Source organism: Podarcis vaucheri (genome assembly GCF_965113315.1).
Source record: "Podarcis vaucheri genome assembly, chromosome: 4".
In the NCBI taxonomy this organism is placed as follows: Eukaryota; Metazoa; Chordata; class Lepidosauria; order Squamata; family Lacertidae; genus Podarcis; species Podarcis vaucheri.
The window spans coordinates 80146736-80167580 of record NC_138762.1 but is presented as its reverse complement, the minus strand read 5'-3'; the positions used below and the strand labels follow the sequence as shown (position 1 = coordinate 80167580).

At 41.1% G+C, this 20845-nt stretch overlaps 2 protein-coding genes across 16 annotated transcripts in view; one reads left to right on the top strand and one right to left on the bottom strand.

Annotated features, from left to right (window-relative positions):
• Positions 1–2731, top strand: part of ST6GAL2 (ST6 beta-galactoside alpha-2,6-sialyltransferase 2) — an 84549-nt gene extending 81818 nt beyond the window's left edge. For all 14 annotated transcript variants that reach the window (XM_082218665.1, XM_082218675.1, XM_082218674.1 and 11 more), the window contains one exon: positions 2611–2731. In XM_082218665.1, the coding sequence (XP_082074791.1) occupies positions 2611–2716 (106 nt within the window). In that variant the 3' untranslated portion in view covers positions 2717–2731. The remainder of the gene's footprint in view (positions 1–2610) is intronic.
• The window catches only part of LOC309530140 (parapinopsin-like), a 54509-nt gene that overhangs the window by 21697 nt on the left and 11967 nt on the right, over positions 1–20845 (bottom strand). For both annotated transcript variants that reach the window (XM_082218808.1, XM_082218809.1), the window contains exons 3-4: positions 11681–12000; positions 4271–4504 (exon numbers count right to left, since the gene is read on the bottom strand). In XM_082218808.1, the coding sequence (XP_082074934.1) occupies positions 4271–4504; positions 11681–12000 (554 nt within the window). The remainder of the gene's footprint in view (positions 1–4270; positions 4505–11680; positions 12001–20845) is intronic.

The window sequence follows — 20845 nt, the reverse complement described above, 5'->3', positions numbered from 1 at the left end:
GTTGAAAGAACAGTTTGTGTAGGAAGGATGTAACAAGTACAGCCATCCTGTGTGTGTTCTTGCATAACTATTACACACATCTGTGTGTTTTAATGTCAATTACTGTGCTTTCAGAATCAGTTTTACACATCTTGGAGATGGAAAAGGAATAAAATTATAAGTGTGCTAGAAAAGAGTCATAAAGCCTGTAGGCTGTGGGAAGCAGCTAATTGGGTTATTAAATAGTGACTTAGCCACAGGCTGTCACACTATATACAAAACGAAAAATAACAAAAATACAGAATATAATTTTAAATTACAATGACAGGCATCAATTGAGAATAGCAGCATTTAAATATGAAATGCCAAACTTTTAAAAAATTTATTCCACAGACTATTAAAGCCATCACATTTTACAGCCTTGGTAGTTTTATAAAAATTGTCACGGTCAGATTAATTGAAACTTCTATTATAGCTCATTATGAATCAATCATCCTTTCAATCCAGGCCAGTGGTTGCCAAATGTTTTTTCCCCCCATAGATCACTTGAAAATTGCTGAGGATCTTGACGCACAACTTAAATTATTATCATTCTTTTTTATTTGGTTATAACAATTGTAACGTGCTGTGCTGTGCCGTGTGGTTTTTCAAATTGTATTTTCATTGTTTCTTAAATCTGGCCCTACTCATCATAGTCGTAGACATGCCTTAGATTTGGTGTTTACCTCTGCAGACATGGGTGACCTGAGACAAAGTTCCAGTAGAACCTTGCAGTTAGCTGCCTGAATGGAGTGGAGAAAATGTATTTTTCCTCTGTAGTTGTACAGAAATACATATTGCACCCTTATATATAAAGTGGTACCTTGGTTCTCAAACTTAATCCGTTCTGGAAGTCCGTTCCAAAACCAAAGCGTTCCAAAACCAAGGCGCACTTTCCCATAGAAAGTAATGCAAAACGGATTAATTCGTTCCAGACTTTCAAAAACAACCCCTTAAACAGCAATTTAACATGAATTTTACTATCTAGCGAGACCACTGATCCATAAAATGAAAGCAATAAACAATGTACTGCAGTCACACAATCAATCAGTAGCTGAACTGGGTTCCATGCAGTCACAAAAACAAAACAAAAAAGAGCCACAAAAATGCAAAATAAATAGCAAAAACAGACATAGACCTCAGCATAACACTCAAATCGGAAATGTGGCACTCAAATCGGAAGCATAACACTCAAAACAGAGCACGTTCAGCTTCCGAAAAGAGTTCGCAAAGCGGAACACTTACTACCGAGTTTGCAGTGTTTGGGTTCCAAGTAGTTTGAGTATCAAGGAGTTTGAGAACCAAGGTAGCACTGTAATGGGCAAAGATGATGGTGAAGAAGATGAATATGAAAGGATGAATTATGCAACCTTTTTCGTTGTATCTCTCACTCTTCCTTTCCCCCTCTAACTCTTACTAGTCTTTTTATTGTATTCCTCTTGGTGGAAGGTTGTCTCAGCTCGTTAGTGTGAACTTATTGTGCAGACTCCAAAGATATGTAAATATTACATAATAATGAAAAAGAGATGAGATCCCAGTGGCTACTGCTTTAAATAATATATGAGGTAGTGAAGCATTCTTTTCCTTGACTCTGACAGAAGAATTATTCTTACCAGCAGCTCCTGGAAGTCTACATCCCATTTTCAAAATATACTTGCAAACCAAATTAAAGGGAGAGAGGAAATGAGGAGAATATAGTACAGCAGGTTTCTACCACCGTTCTCCTCAGAACTGCCACATCTTTTCAGCGAACTGTTCGCATTTTTAAAAAGAATTATGATGACTGGATAATTTCTCTACATCTTGCCGTCTTGAATAAGACTACAGGTTGCTATTGTTATTTTATATCCTTTTCACATTAGCAGTAAGATGTCTTGAGTAAAAATATGCTCTAATGTTTGTAAAATCCTAACATGCTGTGTTGAAATCCTAACGTTTTAGAACCAGAAGTCAGGTAGCTATTTTTAATATTCTTATTATTTATTCAATTTGTATAATGCCCTTCATATGAGGATTCATAGCATAAAAACACAAAAATACATAACGTAATGAACAAAACAGTACCCTGCAAAATGATATTCATTAGATCTTTCCAGTATATAGATTTATATATAACTTAACTGAATTCTGTAGGAACAGCGTGATAGAAATAGCTAACAGCCCACTCCTGTGAGCCATTGTACTGAGGCAACAGTTCACAAGTGTGGCTTGAAGGTCTCAGCAGTGGGCTGGAGCTGAGGACATGGTCTGTTGTACTGTAACATTGCTGGGTGAGCCCAGTCTCACCACAAATATGGAAATAGATCTAGAAAGAAACTCACTTGGACGAATCCTAAGTTTCCTCAAAGATCCTAGAGCCAAACAAGAAAATGCTTTTAAGAGGCATTCCCATGAGAACCAAAGAATATTTCTACAAAGAGTCACAAGAGGGCACCATTCAAGGATGACACTTTTCCACTGGCAAGTTAGATCTTGCCTATTTAAGCATGTGACATGCTGACATGTACCTAATTTTCTGAAGGTATATTATTTAACATCACAATGTATCCCTAATCTGCAAATGGTGAATTCAATGCTTTTGCTCTTGGGCAGGGAGAATGACGCAAGAGACTTCCATGATGTTCAGGGAAAACAACAAGCATGGGTCTGCGAAGAGGCATTTTTCCAAGTTTCCGAAAATCAGTACAAGCACTTATGATGACAAAGATGAATTTCCTATTGTGGAAACCCCCGTGGTGTGAAAAGAGGTGATTCAGAGAGATGAGCACAGCATACATTACAAGCCTGACGCACAACTCTGACAGTGTTGCAATATCTTAATATATTAGTGGGAGAAGCCATAGCGTTGGCCTGTGGGAGTTATCTTAGAAACTCCATCAGTAGCTCTGGAGCAGGAAAAGGGGAGGTTTGCACTGCGCAGAACTCCCACCGCCTCGCCCATCTCCCTACCAGTGAGGAACAGAACCCCACCTTCAGGGAAGCTAACATAGCACCACCACCACACCTGGTGAGTTGCTTCTCGTAGCTATATCACCTCACCACAACCCTTCTTTTCAAGGGCCAAGAAATTGTCCCTTGCTCAGTGAGGGAAACAGTGCACTTGAGCAGGTTGCTACTACAATTTCCCCCAGAATTGCCAAGACACACAGGATGATACTGAGATTGCCATTCTCGCCCATGACACGTGCTTATCAAGGTAGAGTCCCACGGTAAGATTCCATCCCTAACACTTTTGTGCCAATTACTCTAGGAAAGCAATAACAAAACAAAACAAATGTTCTCTATCTCACTTTAAAGAAATTCATCAGGTTGCCTATTCTAAAGGCAATGAATCGTTATTAGGTCTTAGGGTGGTTCACAACCTAAAAGTTACAATGTTGAAAGTACAAAATTGATTATGAAAACAACTAAAACAGTTAGCAATACTAACGAATACAAACTAATACAGTGGAACCTTGGCTTTCAAACGTAATCCATTCTAGAAGATCGTTCAACTCTCGAAACATTCGAAAACCGAGGATCAATGGGCTGGCTGCAAAGTCAATGGGGAAAAATGAAAACACACCTTGGAAGCCATTTGACTTCCGAGGCATGTTCGAAAATGGAAACAATTACTTCTGGCTTTTCGGTGTTCAGGTTCCAAATTGTTCGGCTTCCGAGATGCTCGAAAACCGAAGTTCCACTGTAAATACATTCCCCAACAAAAGCCCCTAAACAGTATCCCAGATCACAAATACAAAATACATATTAAGATATAATATTTAAAAACAAAGAACATCACCTCCAAAATAAAACAATACTCACCCAAGTTAAAACCCCACCCCTGTTAAAACCATAATTTTAGCACAAGGAGGCCAGCCCACGCCCTCATTCCACCCCCAAAACTCTACCCCCAAATTGCTATTAATTACTAGTCAAAATAACTATTGAGCTTATCGCCCAACTAAAGTAATCTTGGTTGTCCTGTGAGTTTTAATCTATTAACTGTGCAATCCTATGCATAACTACTCAAAAGTCGATCCCGTTAGGCAGAGCGAGGCAGACACAGAATAAAACAGCAAATTGTTGAGCACCAGCAAAGGTGGAAATTATTTACCTTACCTTGGGGGGAAAGTCCTCCATTTTGGATTTTCTGCTTCAGATGCTAATAACTCTTAGTCTAAGTAGTCCTCAAACAAAGGAATATTACATTGGGAGCACAGAAGTCATTTTCCGTTTACATAAGACAGCTCGCCTTAACTGTAATGCTCACCTGTTTGTTCATAAGTATGTAGATGATTGGATTGCAGACGGTGCTGCTCTTTGCCAGAATAGATGGTATGACGCTTGCTACTGGGGACACCAAGCCTGGTCTACCGAATGTCGCAAGGAGAGCTATAACTCCATAGGGCATCCAGCAAATCAGGTAACAGATGATGGTCGTGATCACCATGAAGAGGACGTGGAATTCTCTTTTACGGGCAGAAGTCTTCCGTATTTTTCCAACCTGGTAAAAATTACATAGTGCCTTATTAGTAAGCAGTCCAAAATATCCAAAGTATAGCAAGTCAATTTAAATGGTCAGTAGGTGGGTTCCCACGAGGCAAGAACCTTTATTGAACAAACAGAACTAAACAACAGGGGCAAAGCAACTGCTTATATACATTTCTGAAGGCTTGGGGGCCACTCCTACTCCCAACGTGATTGGCTGTCTAAACTTCCAAGCTGCGAATCATGACTCAGAGTTTAAGGGCCAATGGCAGAGGCCCAAATTCGGAAATGTTCTGTGATTGGATATCATGAATCGAATCAGAACACAGGGGCTCAGAATCCTTAGTCCAGACTCAAGCTCAGGCAAACACAGACCATTGAATACATAACAGTCAGACCCTTGTTCTTTCAAGCAGGGCCACCCTTATCATTATGCAGAACAAGACAGGTGCCTCAGGCTGGCTTTTCTTGCAATTTATTGGCTGCTAACTGCTCCCAGACACTGGTTTTAAGCACCTCCACTGCCTCACCCCTGAAACAAATCCAAAGTTAAAATAAAATTGGATGTCACATGGCATCCGCAAAATACCCGGTACTCCAGATTGCTTTTAATTAATAAGCTTACAGGGCAAATCTTAAGCATGCCTGCTTGGAAGCTAATCCCATTGAATTAAATGGGGATTACTCCTAAGCAACTGTGTGTAGGACTGCAGCATCATTTTCTGTTTTGGAGCACACTTTGGCATGGAATTCCTTTGAATCAGCTGCTCTTCGCCTTGGAACGCTTTAGAATCTGAACAACGGATGCTCAGACTTGGCTGCCAAATAGATCCCCAGGGCACTACTAAATGGTTGTGTGTGTGTGTTAATTGCTCAGTTTAATTTGAAAGGAAAATAAAATATTCTTTAAAAGTTGTTAATATGGTCCCTCTCTAGGAGTTCTGTAGGTAAATGTCCTTGGAAACAGCTGCTGAAGAACCAATCAATCATCACGTGTGAATCATATTGTACTACTATCTCATCCAGCTCCTAATTAGTGTTATGTAACTTCTAAGTCGATATTGTCAATTGGTAGCAACATTCTAGAGCCTGACAAGTGTGCGCAGAGCTCACAGATCAGTGCCTGAACAACAACCCTGATGTACAGAAATTGACTATCCCTGACCTGAATTATAGAGGTTACTCTTTGAAATGTCTTTAATAAATAAGATGCAATGTCTAAGTAGAGGGACTGCATACTGGTACCTATTTTTCTTTTTTATAAAAAAAAAACTGGTACCAACTCAATCAAGTACCGTATTTTTCACCCTATAAGACGCACCAGACCACAAGACGCACCTAGTTTTTGGAGGAGGAAAACAATAAAAAAAATAATCTGAATCTCAGAAGCCAGAACAGCAAGAGGGATCGCTGCGCAGTGAAAGTAGCAATCCCTCTTGCTGTTTTGGCTTCTGGGATAGCTGCGCAGCCTGCATTCGCTCCATAAGACGCACACACATTTCCCCTTACTTTTTAGGAGGGAAAAAGTGAGCCTTATAGAGCAAAAAATACGGTATGTTCATTTGCCCAGTACAATGGATGTTAACATTTCATACTGCAAACAGGAAACTGCTGCCTGAATGCCCACTCCCCAAACCATATATTAATATTTACCTTAAAAAGCTGCCTAACACCTAGGCTGACTCACTGTTTCATCTGTTTCTGTACTGTCTATACCAGGCATGGCCAAACTTTGCCCTCTAGATGTTTTGGGACTACAGCTCCCACCACCCCTAGCTAACAGGACAAGTGGTCAGGGATGATGGGAACTGTAATCCCAAAACATCTGGAGGGCCAAGTTTGGACATGCCTGCTCTACACTGACTGCAGCAACTCTCCAGGGTATCAGACAGGGAGTCTCTCCCAGACCTACTGGGAGATGTTGGGGATTGAACCTGAGATGTATAAAGCAACTGTTTCTGACTATCCGTTCCACCATCTGTGGATTCTGAGAAGGTGAAAGCAGCTACTGGTGAGGGGAGAGGCCAAGACCAGTCACCCTGAATGGGCTAACACTGTTGACTCATAATTATCGCAAGGCAAGCACTTTCCCATCACACCTACTCTCCTCATGTTGGGCCTTCTGGGGTCGTGTTTACCAGCATCCATCAGAAGACAAAGCATTTTGGAACATCACAGAATCAGCTTACATACAAGAACTTTTGTCGGTGCGTGACTTTCAGAATTGGCCTGAGCCTTGTTAAGAAAAGCATGAACAAGTGGGGACTGCGACAAAACGTTGCAGAATGTACTCTTGTTCAATGACCTATCTAGCCATTTCCCCTTTCAGGATATTCTAGCCCCACTTTCCCTCTGTCTCTTGATTATTTGTGCCTTCCTCACCCAAAGAAACTCAGCATTCCATGGCCACTGAGTAATGATGATGATGATGATTTATTTATACCCCACCCATCTTGCTGGGTTTCCCTAGCCACTCTGGGCAGCTTCCAACAAAATATTAAAATACAATAAAACACCAGACATTAAAAAATTCCTATCATCATTGGATGGGGGGGGCGGGTTGCCTCGTGAAGTCTCCCCCAACTATTGTAATACTTCTGTAAATCCTAGGGTTCTGACAACACTGTAAACCCTACGGTTTACTGCAAGTATGCTCCCTCTTGTTTCTGAGCAGTCTTATTTTAGCGACACAGCCATTCTAACTTGGCACCCAAGTCTGTTATATATGTAAGGTTCTTGTTGTGTCTGAGGCACTATAGGGCACTATAGAGTAAGAGGCACAGAGTAAACAAGTCTTCAAACTTGGCCTGAATTCAGTGTTTGAATGCTCACAGCGAAAGCGGGCAAGCTACAAGCAACATAGCTGGGTCCCCTTACAAATAAAGCTTGCAAGAAGAGTTCATTACAGAGGCACAATTCCCTCTGGGCCCACCCAGAATTCTGCATTTGCCCTGAAGCAAAATAAAAAAAAATTCCATTTACCCACAAACCAAAATAGATGCATTTATCCCCAGAGAGACATAAACTATCAGGATGTCCCAGGGTTGGGGATCCTGTCACAACGCATTCATCCAACCAAAGCTCAAGAAACAATGAAGTTCCTTCCGGGTCTCCCATCCCAGCAACAACTGGTTGCCAAGTAAGATTATACAAGCTCCTTTAAACAGATGCAATCCTACGGTGCTTCCTTCTGTGTCTGTATTCAGCTACTCCCTCTAAGGAAAAGAAAGGCTTTCTCTGATGCGCCTAAGCATGTGCCTCCAGCAAGACATCCCTAGATTCTTTTTGACAGGTGAAACAACTGCAACAGGTCTCTAAGGGAGATAAAAGTGAGGAACACAAGGAAGCCATCAGGATTCAGCTCAGATAGCCTCTGAGACCTGAAGCAGCAGGTACTATCACAATAGCTTTAGAAAGCAGAGGTGAAATATTCCAGGTAAAAACATAGCCAGCATGAGACAACCACCAGCTTTCCCGCCATCTCACCGTACAGCAGCTGTTAGACTACAGGTGAAACTCGGAAAATTAGAATATCATGGAAAAGTTCATTTATTTCAGTAATTCAACTTAAAAGGTGAAACTGGAAAATGAAGTCAGCATCCCCTTAAAGCTCGTCTGTGGAAGGAAGCATGAAGTGCCCCAAAATCTCCTGGTAGACGGTTGTGTTGACCCTGGACTCAATGAAGCACAATGGACCAACACCATTAAGTCCAGGGTCAACACGACCGTCTACCAGGAGATTTTGGAGCTCTTCATGCTTCCTTCCGCAGACGAGCTTTATGGGGATGCTGACTTCAATTTCCAGCAGGACTTTGGCACCTGCCCACACTGCCAAAAGTACCAAAACCTGGTTCAATGCCCATGGGATTACTGTGCTTGATTGGCCAGCAAACTCGCCTGACCTGAACCCCATAGAGAATCCATGGGGCATTGTCAAGAGACAGATGAGAGACATGAGACCGAGCAATGCAGAAGAGCTGAAGGCTGCTATTGAAGCTTCCTGGTCTTCCATAACACCTCAGCAGTGCCACAGGCTGATAGCATCCATGCCACGCCGCATTGAGGCAATAATTGATGCAAAAGGGGCCCAAACCAAGGACTGAGTACATATGCATGCTTCTACTTCTCAGAGGTCCAAATTTGGTCCATTTACAATCCTTGTTTTGCTGATTTCATTTAATATTCTAATTTTCTGATATTGTTAATTTGGGGTTTTAATCAGCTGTATGCCATGATCATCACAATTATAACAAATAAAGGCTTGACATATCTCGCTTTGCATGTCATGAGTCTATCTCATATATTAGTTTCACCTTTTAAGTTGAATTACTGAAATAAATGAACTTTTCCACGATATTCTAATTTTCTGAGTTTCACCTGTATATCCAAAAGAGAATATTTCCATTTAAAGGAAATGTCTTTATATTAACAAGCAATTTGTGTGTGGTAACAGGTAAGGGTTCCTAAGATGACATGAAACACTGAGAAGTTAAGGGATCAAGGGCTTTGAGGTGAGGAATCCTCATCTGCATTTAAGCGCAAGTTCCAATATTGCTGCCACTCAAACATTAGAAAGTTCGAACAAATTTCTTTGCTTACTGTTCTGTGGGTAATTTTCCTGTGGAATTATTGTTCTGCCCCTTTAGCTCTTTACATAAATTGTGGCTAACAGGTACAAGGAAGTATCATACTGGAAGCATCAGCAGGAGTTTATGGCTTGGGTCAATGGCATATAGTACACAGACAGAAGTATAAAGCCAGAGGAGATGTCATTTCCTAGTACATGGAACATTAATGTGTTATTTGTGCATTCTACTGTGAAGAGTGGCACCAGACAGAAAGTCCCCTTTCCTTTAGTAAGAAACAACCCCTAGAGAACACAACCTCTCTTTGCATTCAGCCAAATACAGTATACAATAAGAAATGGATTTCCTTATTGTTGTACACATCCAGATATTTTTTTAAGTGCACAGTATACACGAGAGACTTCTAACAGAAGTAAAAGGCTTTTTTAAATGAATATGGAATTTTGAAATGGCTAACTCCACAATTCTAACCAAGCCTACTCATAAGTAAATCCTAATCCTGTTGAATTCAACAGGGCTTACTCCCCAGTAAATGAGGTTGGGAGTACAGCCTTAATTAACAATTAAACTCTGTTGTTAAGAATTCTGTGTCACATTCTCACAAGATACTGTGAGTGATTTCAAATTAAGATGTACTGAGTAGCTCCACTGAAATCTGTTATTTTGGCTATCGCCATATGGAACATGGTGCAAATAGTTGTGTACAAAATACACACATCCGTTATAAAGGCTATACACATGTTTTAATTCTAGTTTTGCCCTTTTTAAAGGCAGTTTAACAAAGTTTATGATTTCCCTTGAAATAAACACCATATGACTTAGCAATAAACAATCCAGAATAATCAGTCTGATTATAGTAGATCCTAATGCCCTACAATCTTGTCTTTGAAATGTTAGAGCGCTTTGTGAATACTGTAGGTTCCTACTGGGCAAATATTTAATTCTTGAAGGTATTCAGGTAATAGCTTTTGCTCTGACAGGAATCCTCCAGGAGTTAGCTCCTGAAATCAAATATATCATCTAGCATTACTCATAGCCCTAATTTCAAAAATCTCATGCAAAGGCCAACCCTGATTACTCAAGTACTTAGAACCTGACTAAAATTGGACTCTCGGGGCTTCAAATGAGAAAAACATCACTGAAAGCCAGGAGATGTCTACCATACTGAAGAATAAGTAAAACCTGAAGACTTCTCCAGACAATCAATACATGCATAACCCTTCCAAATTTTGTCCTTTGCGTGAGAGTTCTCCAAGTTCTAATTCTAAAGCAACATCACAATATCCAGCCAACACCTAACATGTGATGGAGCCTGGGAAAGAGCAGAGCATAAGCAAAGTACATGTTTTTGCAGAAATTATAAAATGCAGGAGTAGCTGCCATGGTGCCCCTCCAGACGTTGCTTGACTACAGAATCCATCATCCCTCCCTACTGGGTTTGTTGGATGGAGTTGATGGGAGTTGGAGTTCAAGAACATCATAAATCTCATTAATCAAGGTAGAATAAATTAGGCTGCAATCCTAACCCCGTTTGGTTCCATTGAAGGGAAGGAGCTACTTCTCAGTAGACACTGTAGTAATTAGCAGTGCAATCCTAAATAACAAATTAATCACAAATACTGTCAACTCTTCAGATCCGTGAGGACAATCAAAAGGCGCCTGGTTCATTAAAGCTAATCAATCCTGCAGACAACCCTTAACGATGCTGAAGTTGGTTCATCCATTTACAAATTAGGTAAAACCATCTTATTAATGGAGAGCAATGGATAATTACCAGTTCAATTCATTATTCAACCTAAACCATTTTCAGTGTCCAAGACAGATAACCCCTATTCATTGATGGAAAGGTTTGATGGTCTGGACTTGGTGAGTTTACCTGTCATAGAAGATGCTATTGTTACCCTGTCTGGTCAGAGGAACAGCCTAGGTGTTCTCCTGGAGCCAAGTCTTTTCTTCATCTGCACTCAGAACCAAACTGCATGAGGCCAGTTTGGTTCAAGGCCAGCATGTTTACCCTGAAGGAGCAGGAGATAAAGGATCTGCTTTGGATTCAGATGGAGGCAATCCCTGGAATCTCCAGGGAAGGCTGGGAATATTCTGTGTCTATCCCATATTCTGTGGGATACTGTAGTAACTGTCAGTCAACGTAGACAGTACTGAGGTGGATAGACCCAGAGGCTCACCTGATGTAAAACAGCTTCATAGAATCACAGAATTGTAGAGCTGGAAGGGACAACGAGGGTCATCTTGCCCAAACCCTACAATGCATTCATCTTTTTGCCCTATGTTCCTAGAAAACAATTTATGAAGACATGCAGCTCTGCTACTGAGGGAAAGTAGCTATGGCCCTGAAAGCTTCCTAGATAGGAGACAATTGCTCTCAAAGGAGGATAGGATAGAACTGTAATAAACAGAGATGCCACTAAGTATAGGGGACTTACTCTCAAGTAAGTGTGCAGAGGATTAGGGCCTTTGAATATGAAATGAGAGAAATCTACCATCTTTGAAAGCCTTCCATTCATTTTTTGACGTATGTATATTAGAGGGCACGTATCCGAAATGAAACCTTCCTCAGAAATATCATATAACGCCTGTGACGCACTTACCTGTTTGACATCATAAAAGAGGCGGGCGTAGCAGTATATCATCACTATTACGGGGATGACTAAGCAGAATATGAAGAGGCAGATGATGTACGACACTGACTCTGGTGTTTCAGAGGTCCATCGGACGGAACAGCTGGTGCCTGCCCGCTCGAGCCCGTAGCTGCTCCAGCCAATAAGAGGGGGCACAGTCCAGACCAGAGAATAGAGCCAGGAGCCCCCAACTCCTAACAGAGCCTTTTGGTAGTCAGAGCCACGTTTACTGGTGAGGGTGCTGTAACGTTCGTAAGACAGAATGGCCAACGAGATCAAAGACACAATGCCTGCAACGAGAAAGAAGTGGGGACAAAAATAATTAAGAGAATCACTTTGTGTTATTTCATATGATGTAAAGACTTAAAGGGCAGAAAGCGAAATACAATTTTCTGCATGATTAGAATGTCAAGGGGAATTATTATTATTATTATTATTATTATTAGTTAAATTTATATACCGCCTTTCAGGGCAGTTCATAGCATAAAATTACAATATAGAAAACACAAAAATACATAATAAGAACAAAAACAAACCAATAATTCCCCCCTCAATAGGAAGAAGCTGGCAAGGCAGACAAGGTCAAGTAACACATTTTATTTTCCGTTTTCCCTTCTATAGACACACAAAAAAGGCATGACTGAACTTCAAACTTGACATTTATTACAGCGATGTCTCCCTCCACTGAGAATAATTTTGCAAAATTCACCCCAAGCTGATTAGGGAACTTGACCTCCTGGTCTCCATTGATCTTTATGGTCACTTCCTCATCACCAAAGGACATACAGATGCTGGAACCAAATAGTACAGTACAGTACAGTACAGTATAGTATAGTATAGTAAATAAAGTATAGTATATTATAGTATAGATCTGCTTTTAAAGCTTTTGGCAATCTCATAATTATTCAAAGAAAATATTCAAAACTCCTGCCTCTGTCTCAATGGAAATACATTCCCTTTGGTAAAGACAACTGTATCTGAATAGATTTTTTGTCAAGTCATGATGACTGCTTTAAAGCAATTTCCCAAGTTTTCATCAGGACACAGGACAATATCCCTGCCAGCTAGTCTGCCAGTGAGAGTGCTGGCAGGCAAGTGAGAAAGAACCAATGGAAGCTGCACTCAGCTTTTCATGGTCATCATTTGCTCACTCATCCCCTGGGGGTTAGGAAGAAAAATGACAGAAGTGGGCAGCTGGCAATCATGCGGTGGTGGTGCCAGGAAGCTTCTGGGAGCATTAAGAATGCGGGCCTAAGTAAGCAGATGACTATGCTATCCTCTGATGACCATGACCCGAGTCAACCATTTCAGTGTGACTGATATTCTCAGGAGGATACAGACTACAGAAGATGTGGATCCTATGCCTATATCTTCCTTTCCTGTGGGATGGCTTGTGCTAGTGTGGGAAGTAATCATACAATCCGCCCAACCCAGATGGTTTCCTCCTACAGGTATGAGTGGAACAGCTTGAGTTCTAGTCTACATTATTGGGGTTAGAAGTCTACTTTCTTAATGGCAGAAAAGTATTGTGTGAGCATATGAAACATTATCATCTTTGTATCTTATTACTGGGTTTCACTTCCATGAGTCATGAAAGGAGGGGGGCTTGTCTAGATGTCATCATTGGGTTCCTCTCCAAGCCTGTGATTCGATATCTGTAAGAGAGGGTTTCTGCAAAGAAAAAGGGACTGCCATAGTGGTTAATCTTAGTGTCTTTTTGGTCTTTGTTGGAAGCCGCCCAGAGTGGCTGGGGAAACCCACCCAGATGGGTGGGGCACAAATAAATTATTATTATTATTATTATTATTATTATTATTATTATTATTATTATTATTTACTGTGTTGTTATTATTATTATTATTATTATCCAAACCAAGCCTTGCCCAAGAACATTCTGACTTAGGTTAGCATCTAGACACTTCAACCTTCTGAAGTTTGGCATATAGAGCAGATATGTCTACAAGTAAACTCAGAAAGTGTTTGGCAAGATGGCCTCACCCCCCTTTATCTTATAATGGAAGACTGGGGTCAGCAATAGGAGGTTTCTGGGACAGATCCAACAAAGGGGTAGCAGCAAGCTGTTCAGTTGCCAAAATGGGGCACAAAAGATGCTTGGGAGGAGCAACAGATGTAGCAATGGGACCTGCAACTTTTCCAGTTTGAGAGAGGGAGAGCTGGGCTCTGAAGGGTGCTGTCCACAATCAGAAGCTCCAAGTGATCTATCATTTGCAAGGCTGTCCCCTACAGATTGCAGTGAAGGATCAAATATTTGAATGTAGAATTAAGAAAGCTGTGAACTACTGTTAAGGTACATGTTCTGCCCTGTTTCCCCTTCTTTGACAAGTATGTATAGGAATGCTCCTTTTATTTTTGTCTGTGTCCTGGACACAGGGATAGATTGAAAGATATGGACATGGGGCTCCCACCATAAGAATAAGTACAATGGCCAAAGCGGGCTACAAATTTACCAGAAGCTAATTTTTAATCCACTAAATTGAAACAAAGTTTGTTTGCTTGTTTGCACTGAAATGCATATACAATGACAGCAACATTGACATTTACACACAGCTGATGTGTACATGGGTGAGTTGGGGTTGTCCTCTGGTATATAATGAGAAGTTGCTGTTTTTTTTATAACAGGCAGACAAGAAGCATTTGGAAACTAGCAGGGTTTGCTATGGATTATACAAGTGCGTAATTGTAGTGTTGTCTGCAAATCAATAAATGCTGTTGTTTATTGACCTGGAAATCGTTTAATGATGCCCCAATTACAAAGGCATTGCCACCTCCACATAAGATTTGTCCCCTTTGATGTTTAGGAAAATACCAATGTAAACAGCCAAGATACATCCACATAGGGGAAGAGAAAAAGAAAAAATGCTTATCAAAGGAAAAGTATTTCACTAGGTATGCCAAGAAATTTAGAGGATTGTGCTTACAGAGAAAAAAAGAATGTGGCTTCAATTCAATAGTGACTATTTCCAAGTGATGGAGACAGATCCGGATAACAGCTGGATTTTATATTTTAAAAAATGGAAGAACCACCACTAAATGTTTCTGCATCCCAGCAGTCCTCAGAACAATGCCAGGCGCAACAATACACATAGAAGAGAGGCTAGTCTATTATTATTATTATTATTATTATTATTATTATTATTATTATTACTACTACTACTACTACTACTACTACCACCACCACCAGTGCAGTAATTAAATGCAGACTCTATGAGGATGGAGAAACTGTGACCCTCTGGGTGTCATTAAGAGTCCAGCTCCCATCAGCTCCAGTCAACATAGGCAATGACCAAGGAAGACGGGAGTTATAACCCAACAATTGCAAAGCAAGAATCTTCCTTTGATGGGCAATGCCTGATGACATATGATGTGCACTCTTTATACAGGCTTGAGGAATAAGGTCATCACCCCTCTTAATGTCCATTCCAGGTCATCCAGCCACTGCCACAGTGTCTTTTTTCTTGGCAGATCAAGATGAGCAGGTGACAGCAAAGGTTGCAAGCTGGGGCAATTAGAATAAGATTCACTATTTGACTATTGATGCAAAACCCTAAAATGTATTTTATATCATCCACTTTTATAATTTTATATAATTCACTTTTATAATTTTATATACCGGTAATTCACTTTTTATTTCTATTCTTGGTATATCGTATTGTTGTTTTATTGCTATGGCCGATGGCTGGCGCAAATATTTATTCATTCATATGATGTGCTTGACAGGGGCCCACAGCCGCACACCTATTAAAGTGGGCCACAGAAGGGCTCTCCACGTGGGGATCTGGTCCTCTAGTCGAAAGTGGCTCACCACCTCCAGCCTTGGAGTACACTACAGAGTATGTGACTTATGATTTCAATTCCTTTTTTGCTTCGGTTTAACTTCCAGCCCTGACAGCTCAGGGCTTTGTCTACACTGCACTGCTGTTTCCTAAACAGCATGAGGAATCCATATCCGAGCAGATGGGAGTGATGCTACATTAGCAAATTAGCAAGTAAAATCATCACAGCCAACTGACACCTCCAACTCCATGGACTCCCCCTCACACAAACGTGGTAATTATACTTTTCAAAGTTGTGTGGAGGTTGCCCCAGGTCGTTTGACCCTTTTTTAATAGTTCTCTTCTCTCCTACAAAAACCACGCGACACTTGCTTTTAAAGTTTAAGATGACTGTGGCGTTTGCCCTCCTAGGTGACATCATGCTGGGTCATAAGGAAAGGGTTAAATGGGTGTGAAGTGATTGGCCAGTGGGAACCCAAGGGGAGGAGTTAGAGTTAGAGTTGGAGTTGTCTGGAGGTCAGTTGGGAGTTGGAGAAGGAAGAGGGAGGATAAGTCTGTGGGTTGGTCGAGTTTTGATGTGAGAGAGTGAGAGAAACTGACAGGAGGAGTCAGATTGACAGTTGGGATAATCAGTTAGGAGTTATTAGGAAGGTATAGGCTGGTATAGAAACTAAGGATAAGAAACTGACAAGAAAAATTATCTGAAACCATAAACTTGTTAAGGCTTATAAAATAAACTTGCTTATTTGATTTAATGTTAACAACTGTCTGGACTCTGTGTGTACCCGAGAGAAACGGGTTGGTGGCAGCGGGGAAGTGATCATAGTGGTGGCACAGGGATCAATAGATCGTCAAACGTCCGGGGACCCTGTGTGATCGCCACAATGACATATGACTTTTCATTGTTGTACTTGCTCTCGTCAGACTGAATGTACAAGAGAGGCAGGTGACACTTACGTTACTGAAACATATTTCCATGAATTTGCATCTGAGACTGGACTGATATTTACAGACTCGCTCTGAGGCAGGCAGCAGCATAATACTAAGCACTTGCTGTTCTCACAATTAAAACTCACGCACGCACACATATACTGCCTCAGTATATATATGACACCACAAGATTCTAGGCTACAGCATTAACCCTTTGAATAGTATTTTGGATGAACCATTCCCACAGTTTTAAAACCATGGGCAGCCTCAGTTCCACCTGAAACAACTCAGCTGAACACGATTCTACCGTTAGCAAAACAAGTTTCTACTGTACTGTCACCACTGGTTGAATGGCCTGCAAATCGGTTCTTAGAAAAATATTTAAATGTGAAAGATTAGAACCAGGGACACACCTATGGAAGAGTTAAGTGCATAGCTGTCAACTTACAGATTTGAAAATAAGGGACCAGCAGCCTCGAAAATAAGGGATTTTAGTCAACCAGCTGAAATACCAAGTTAAAAAGGACCTGATAATTTTGGAGAGCAGCGCCGGTTTTTAGCCCTTCGTTTCCAGAGGTTGCTGCTCAAGACACCAGCTGATGAAACACTGCAATTAAATAACTACAAGCAGCAACCACTTTTCGCACAAAACAAAGTCCAAGCTACGAAGATGCTGCTGCAGTTCTGTATCTTTTCTCTCATGCTCCATCTGTAGCTCTCAGTTCCATCAGGCGGGGCAGGAGGGGGGGGGGATCGTGACCGAAGTAAACCTGCAGATCAGACCATCTATGCTAGTACCAGTACAAATCTATGGGAGAAGCACTTGCGGTCCTTCCTCCACTTTCCCCCTCAATGGTTAGCCCTTGGAACAACTGCCCACTCCTCCACCTCCGCCTCCTCTCTCTGAACTGCTTTCTCTATTGTTGCCCTCGCTCTCCTCTCAAGGCTCCTCAGTCCCAGCAGGGAGGGGCTCCCGGGGGCCGAGGCTGGTGGGAGGAGGCTGGAGGGGGGTGGGCCAGGCAGCCAAGCAACACAGTTGGAACCTCCCTCCTCCCTGGCCGGCAGGGAGGGAGGGAGAGGAGCTGCTTCCTTTGAAACCCGGGAAATTTAAGGGACATCATCAATAAGGGACAGCAGCGGGACACAGCGCTGTGATAAGGGCGTTTCCCGCCAAATAAGGGACACTTGACAGCTATGGTTAAGTGGTGTAGCTAGACCAGGACATAAAGAGTAGGAAGTTCCTTTTTGAAATGCGTATTGTCTAAAGAGCACCAATCATTTTCTGCTCCTTTTCCATGCACAAGTTCATTAGCAACACATTCCAAGTATTCCAATTTAGAATCCTGGAGTAAACGTTTGAACTCTTTCTACCTCCTGGGTATATGATAATAGATAACAACAAACTAGAGGCCTTAAGGGTTTCTAAATATACTTGAGGACAAAGCCCTGTCATTGTTTATAACCTGGTTTGTTAAATATTGGGAGTTCAAGCATTACATTTGAAGCTATAGTTTTAAATTTTAAAAAGTTATGCTTTCCCCATAAAACTTCCCTGTGGAGGGTAAGGCTTTTACATTTTATTTTATTAATAAGTCACTGAAGTATAAACATGTGTGAGCAAACTCCCAGCTATCAACTTCACCCATCTTAAATAAGTGTTTCCCCCCCTCCCCCCACCCCCTTTTTAATGAGAAAACTTGCCAGGCATAAAAGATCTTTTGGGTTACGCTGATAACTGGACACATGTAAGTGACAGGAGAAGGACAAGAACAGTCACTTTGCCAACAAGCGACTTAAATTACCTGGGAAATGAAAGCTTCTTAAATGCTGCTAATCGCTAACCTTTGATTTCAACTAAGTGTAATGTATCTCACAATGCACATGGTAGCATACTAATAGCTTAATTGTGAGCTGAAGGTCTTTAAAAGATCAAAATAAGTCTACGTAAACATAGAAAGGGGGGAAGTAGCCATTTTAAAATGATGGCAGAAGTTTGAGTAAAGCGGGGGAGAAAGTTAAAACTTGTTAAAACTCTTTTGAAAACAAAACTTCAACGTCTCTTCATCTCTACAGTGGTACCTCTAGTTGCAAACAAGATCCATTCCAGAGGCACATTCGCAACATGAAAAGAGTGCAACCCGCAGTGGTGCGTCTGCTCACAGGCAGGTTGCGAATTGCTGCTTCTGTGCATGTGCGTGATGTCACTTTGTGCGTCTGCGCGTGCGCGAGCGGCAAAACCCGGAAGTAACCCTTTCCAGTACTTCCAGGTCACCGCAGGACGTATCCTGAAAGAACGTAACATGAAGCAAACGTAACATGAAGTATGACTGTACTTTACTCAAACCTCTGCTGTCGTTTTAATCAAACCACTTTCCCCCTCAGTGTTTCTCCTTTCTTGCTCCCGTGCCCTGGCCACTGCCGTTGTGCAACTTGACTTCACTATTGCTTCCCTGCCTCACCCTGACTTCATGGAAATCCAGGGATTAGCCCCCCCTTTCAAGGGAGTTACATGACGACATTCTTTCATTTTTATTATATAGAGAGGTTTTGAAGGGAATTTCAGTGGCTTGTCAGAGTGGTGTTACATGCAATATCCAGTTCACACCAGAGGTTAAGACTGTCTGTGGAAGTAATTCCTGCACTGCCACTGGGTTGTTTGTGTGTAAGGCGATTATTTGTCATCAGTGACACCAGCTACTATCCAGTCAGGAGTCCATGACATCAATAACCTCAAGTGACATTTCCCAACCATCCCTAACATGCCTGTGAAATAATGGACAATATCAACACAACAATTACAAAACATGCACCCTGAAGCCCAAACTGAGTAACAATATTAGTTATCCCTATGTCCTGGAGAAAAAAATGTTTTTACCTGGTGCCACATTGTTGGGGGGGGCGAATTAGAATCCATGTGCCTCCATAGAGATTTTGGCTATTACAGAGAAGACCACAGCTTTGCAGGAGGGCCAGAACTTACCATACTTTCCCATCTCTAAGACACCCCCATGTATAAGATGCCCCTTATTTTGGGGGACTCCAAATTAAGAAGAAGAAGAAAATCCTCAGCGCTACCCATGTATAAGAGGAGCCCCAATTCTAAACCTAATTTTTTGGTTAAAAAACCTAGTCTTATACACGGAAAAATACGGTAATAAACATGGACGTGCCTTATATTTAGAACGTCACAGATTCCTTTCCTGACTTTCCCCATTAAACGCTTGAGCACAAACATTTTTATAGGATAAAGGGGGCAAAATTCACACACACACCCAATAGCAAGAAAGGGGACATGACTATAAAACCAGCATATGTCTCTCATAAAGCTATACCATCAGTTCTAAACGCTTACTGTGTTTTTCATTTATTCTGGTTAGTCCCTCCCGTTTTGTCCTTTTTTTAAATTCCTGAATTACTTCTGCATTCTTGATAGGACTCTGATAAAGTACTTGGATTTTTATTTTAAAACTAAGGCAAATTTAGACTTTAAGGTGATAACAAACTAAAAGGGCAGATTGATTCCACCGAAATCAAGGTTACCTACTTTTTAAAGGAACGTATATCTGGAGCTGAAAGGGATAGGAACAAGGCTCTTCATCAACTCCAGTTATGAAAGTGTTATTAATCACAATGCCTGGTTAAATAGCCCAGATCCAAAGACTCTAAAATTAAAACTATCCAACTGAAGGTCAAAGCCCTGGTTACAGCTAAAGAGTGTGTTTGTCCTTGAAACTTATTTATCTAGAATTAATTTTGCGATCATTCAATTGGTAATTATGGTCTTCATGTTCTTACAAATTGCCTTAATAACTACAGAAGGTCTGCTACTTGTTAAAAGTTGAGATTTGCTTCAGAACATTAATTGTAACAGATGTCTTATCCGAAGGAGATTCTGCAGAATATACAGTAAATGCAAACATCCAAGTAGATTCCTTTCAATTATTCTGCACAGAACCAACACTGCCTAGTTTTGGATCCGTTTTCCGTTTATTAAAACCCCCTCTAAAAATAGCCAAGAAACTTCTCTATAGTTACGCCCCCTTTTATTTATCACGGGATGCTGTGTTCTTCTGTACCATTTTAAGGATTTTTCATTTATATAAGGCCAAACATACTACAATTTTTTTAAAGGTTCAGCCGTCCAGAAATGCTATCATGAATGCTGACTCAAGGCTACTTAGGACTGTGTATTTCACAGGGACACAAATTATAGATTTCAGCCAACAGTGACATTTCCCAATGGATAATAAATAAATAGCAAGGGGGGAAACTATTTCGGTTTTACAATTCAGGCCAATATTGAAGGCTGAGAAACAATAATTCCATATTGTCTTATTTCTTTTTGACATTAATGAATACAGTACAAGGCTTTGTGGATCTCTCCAGAACCTGCTGTTGTCGCCACTTAATA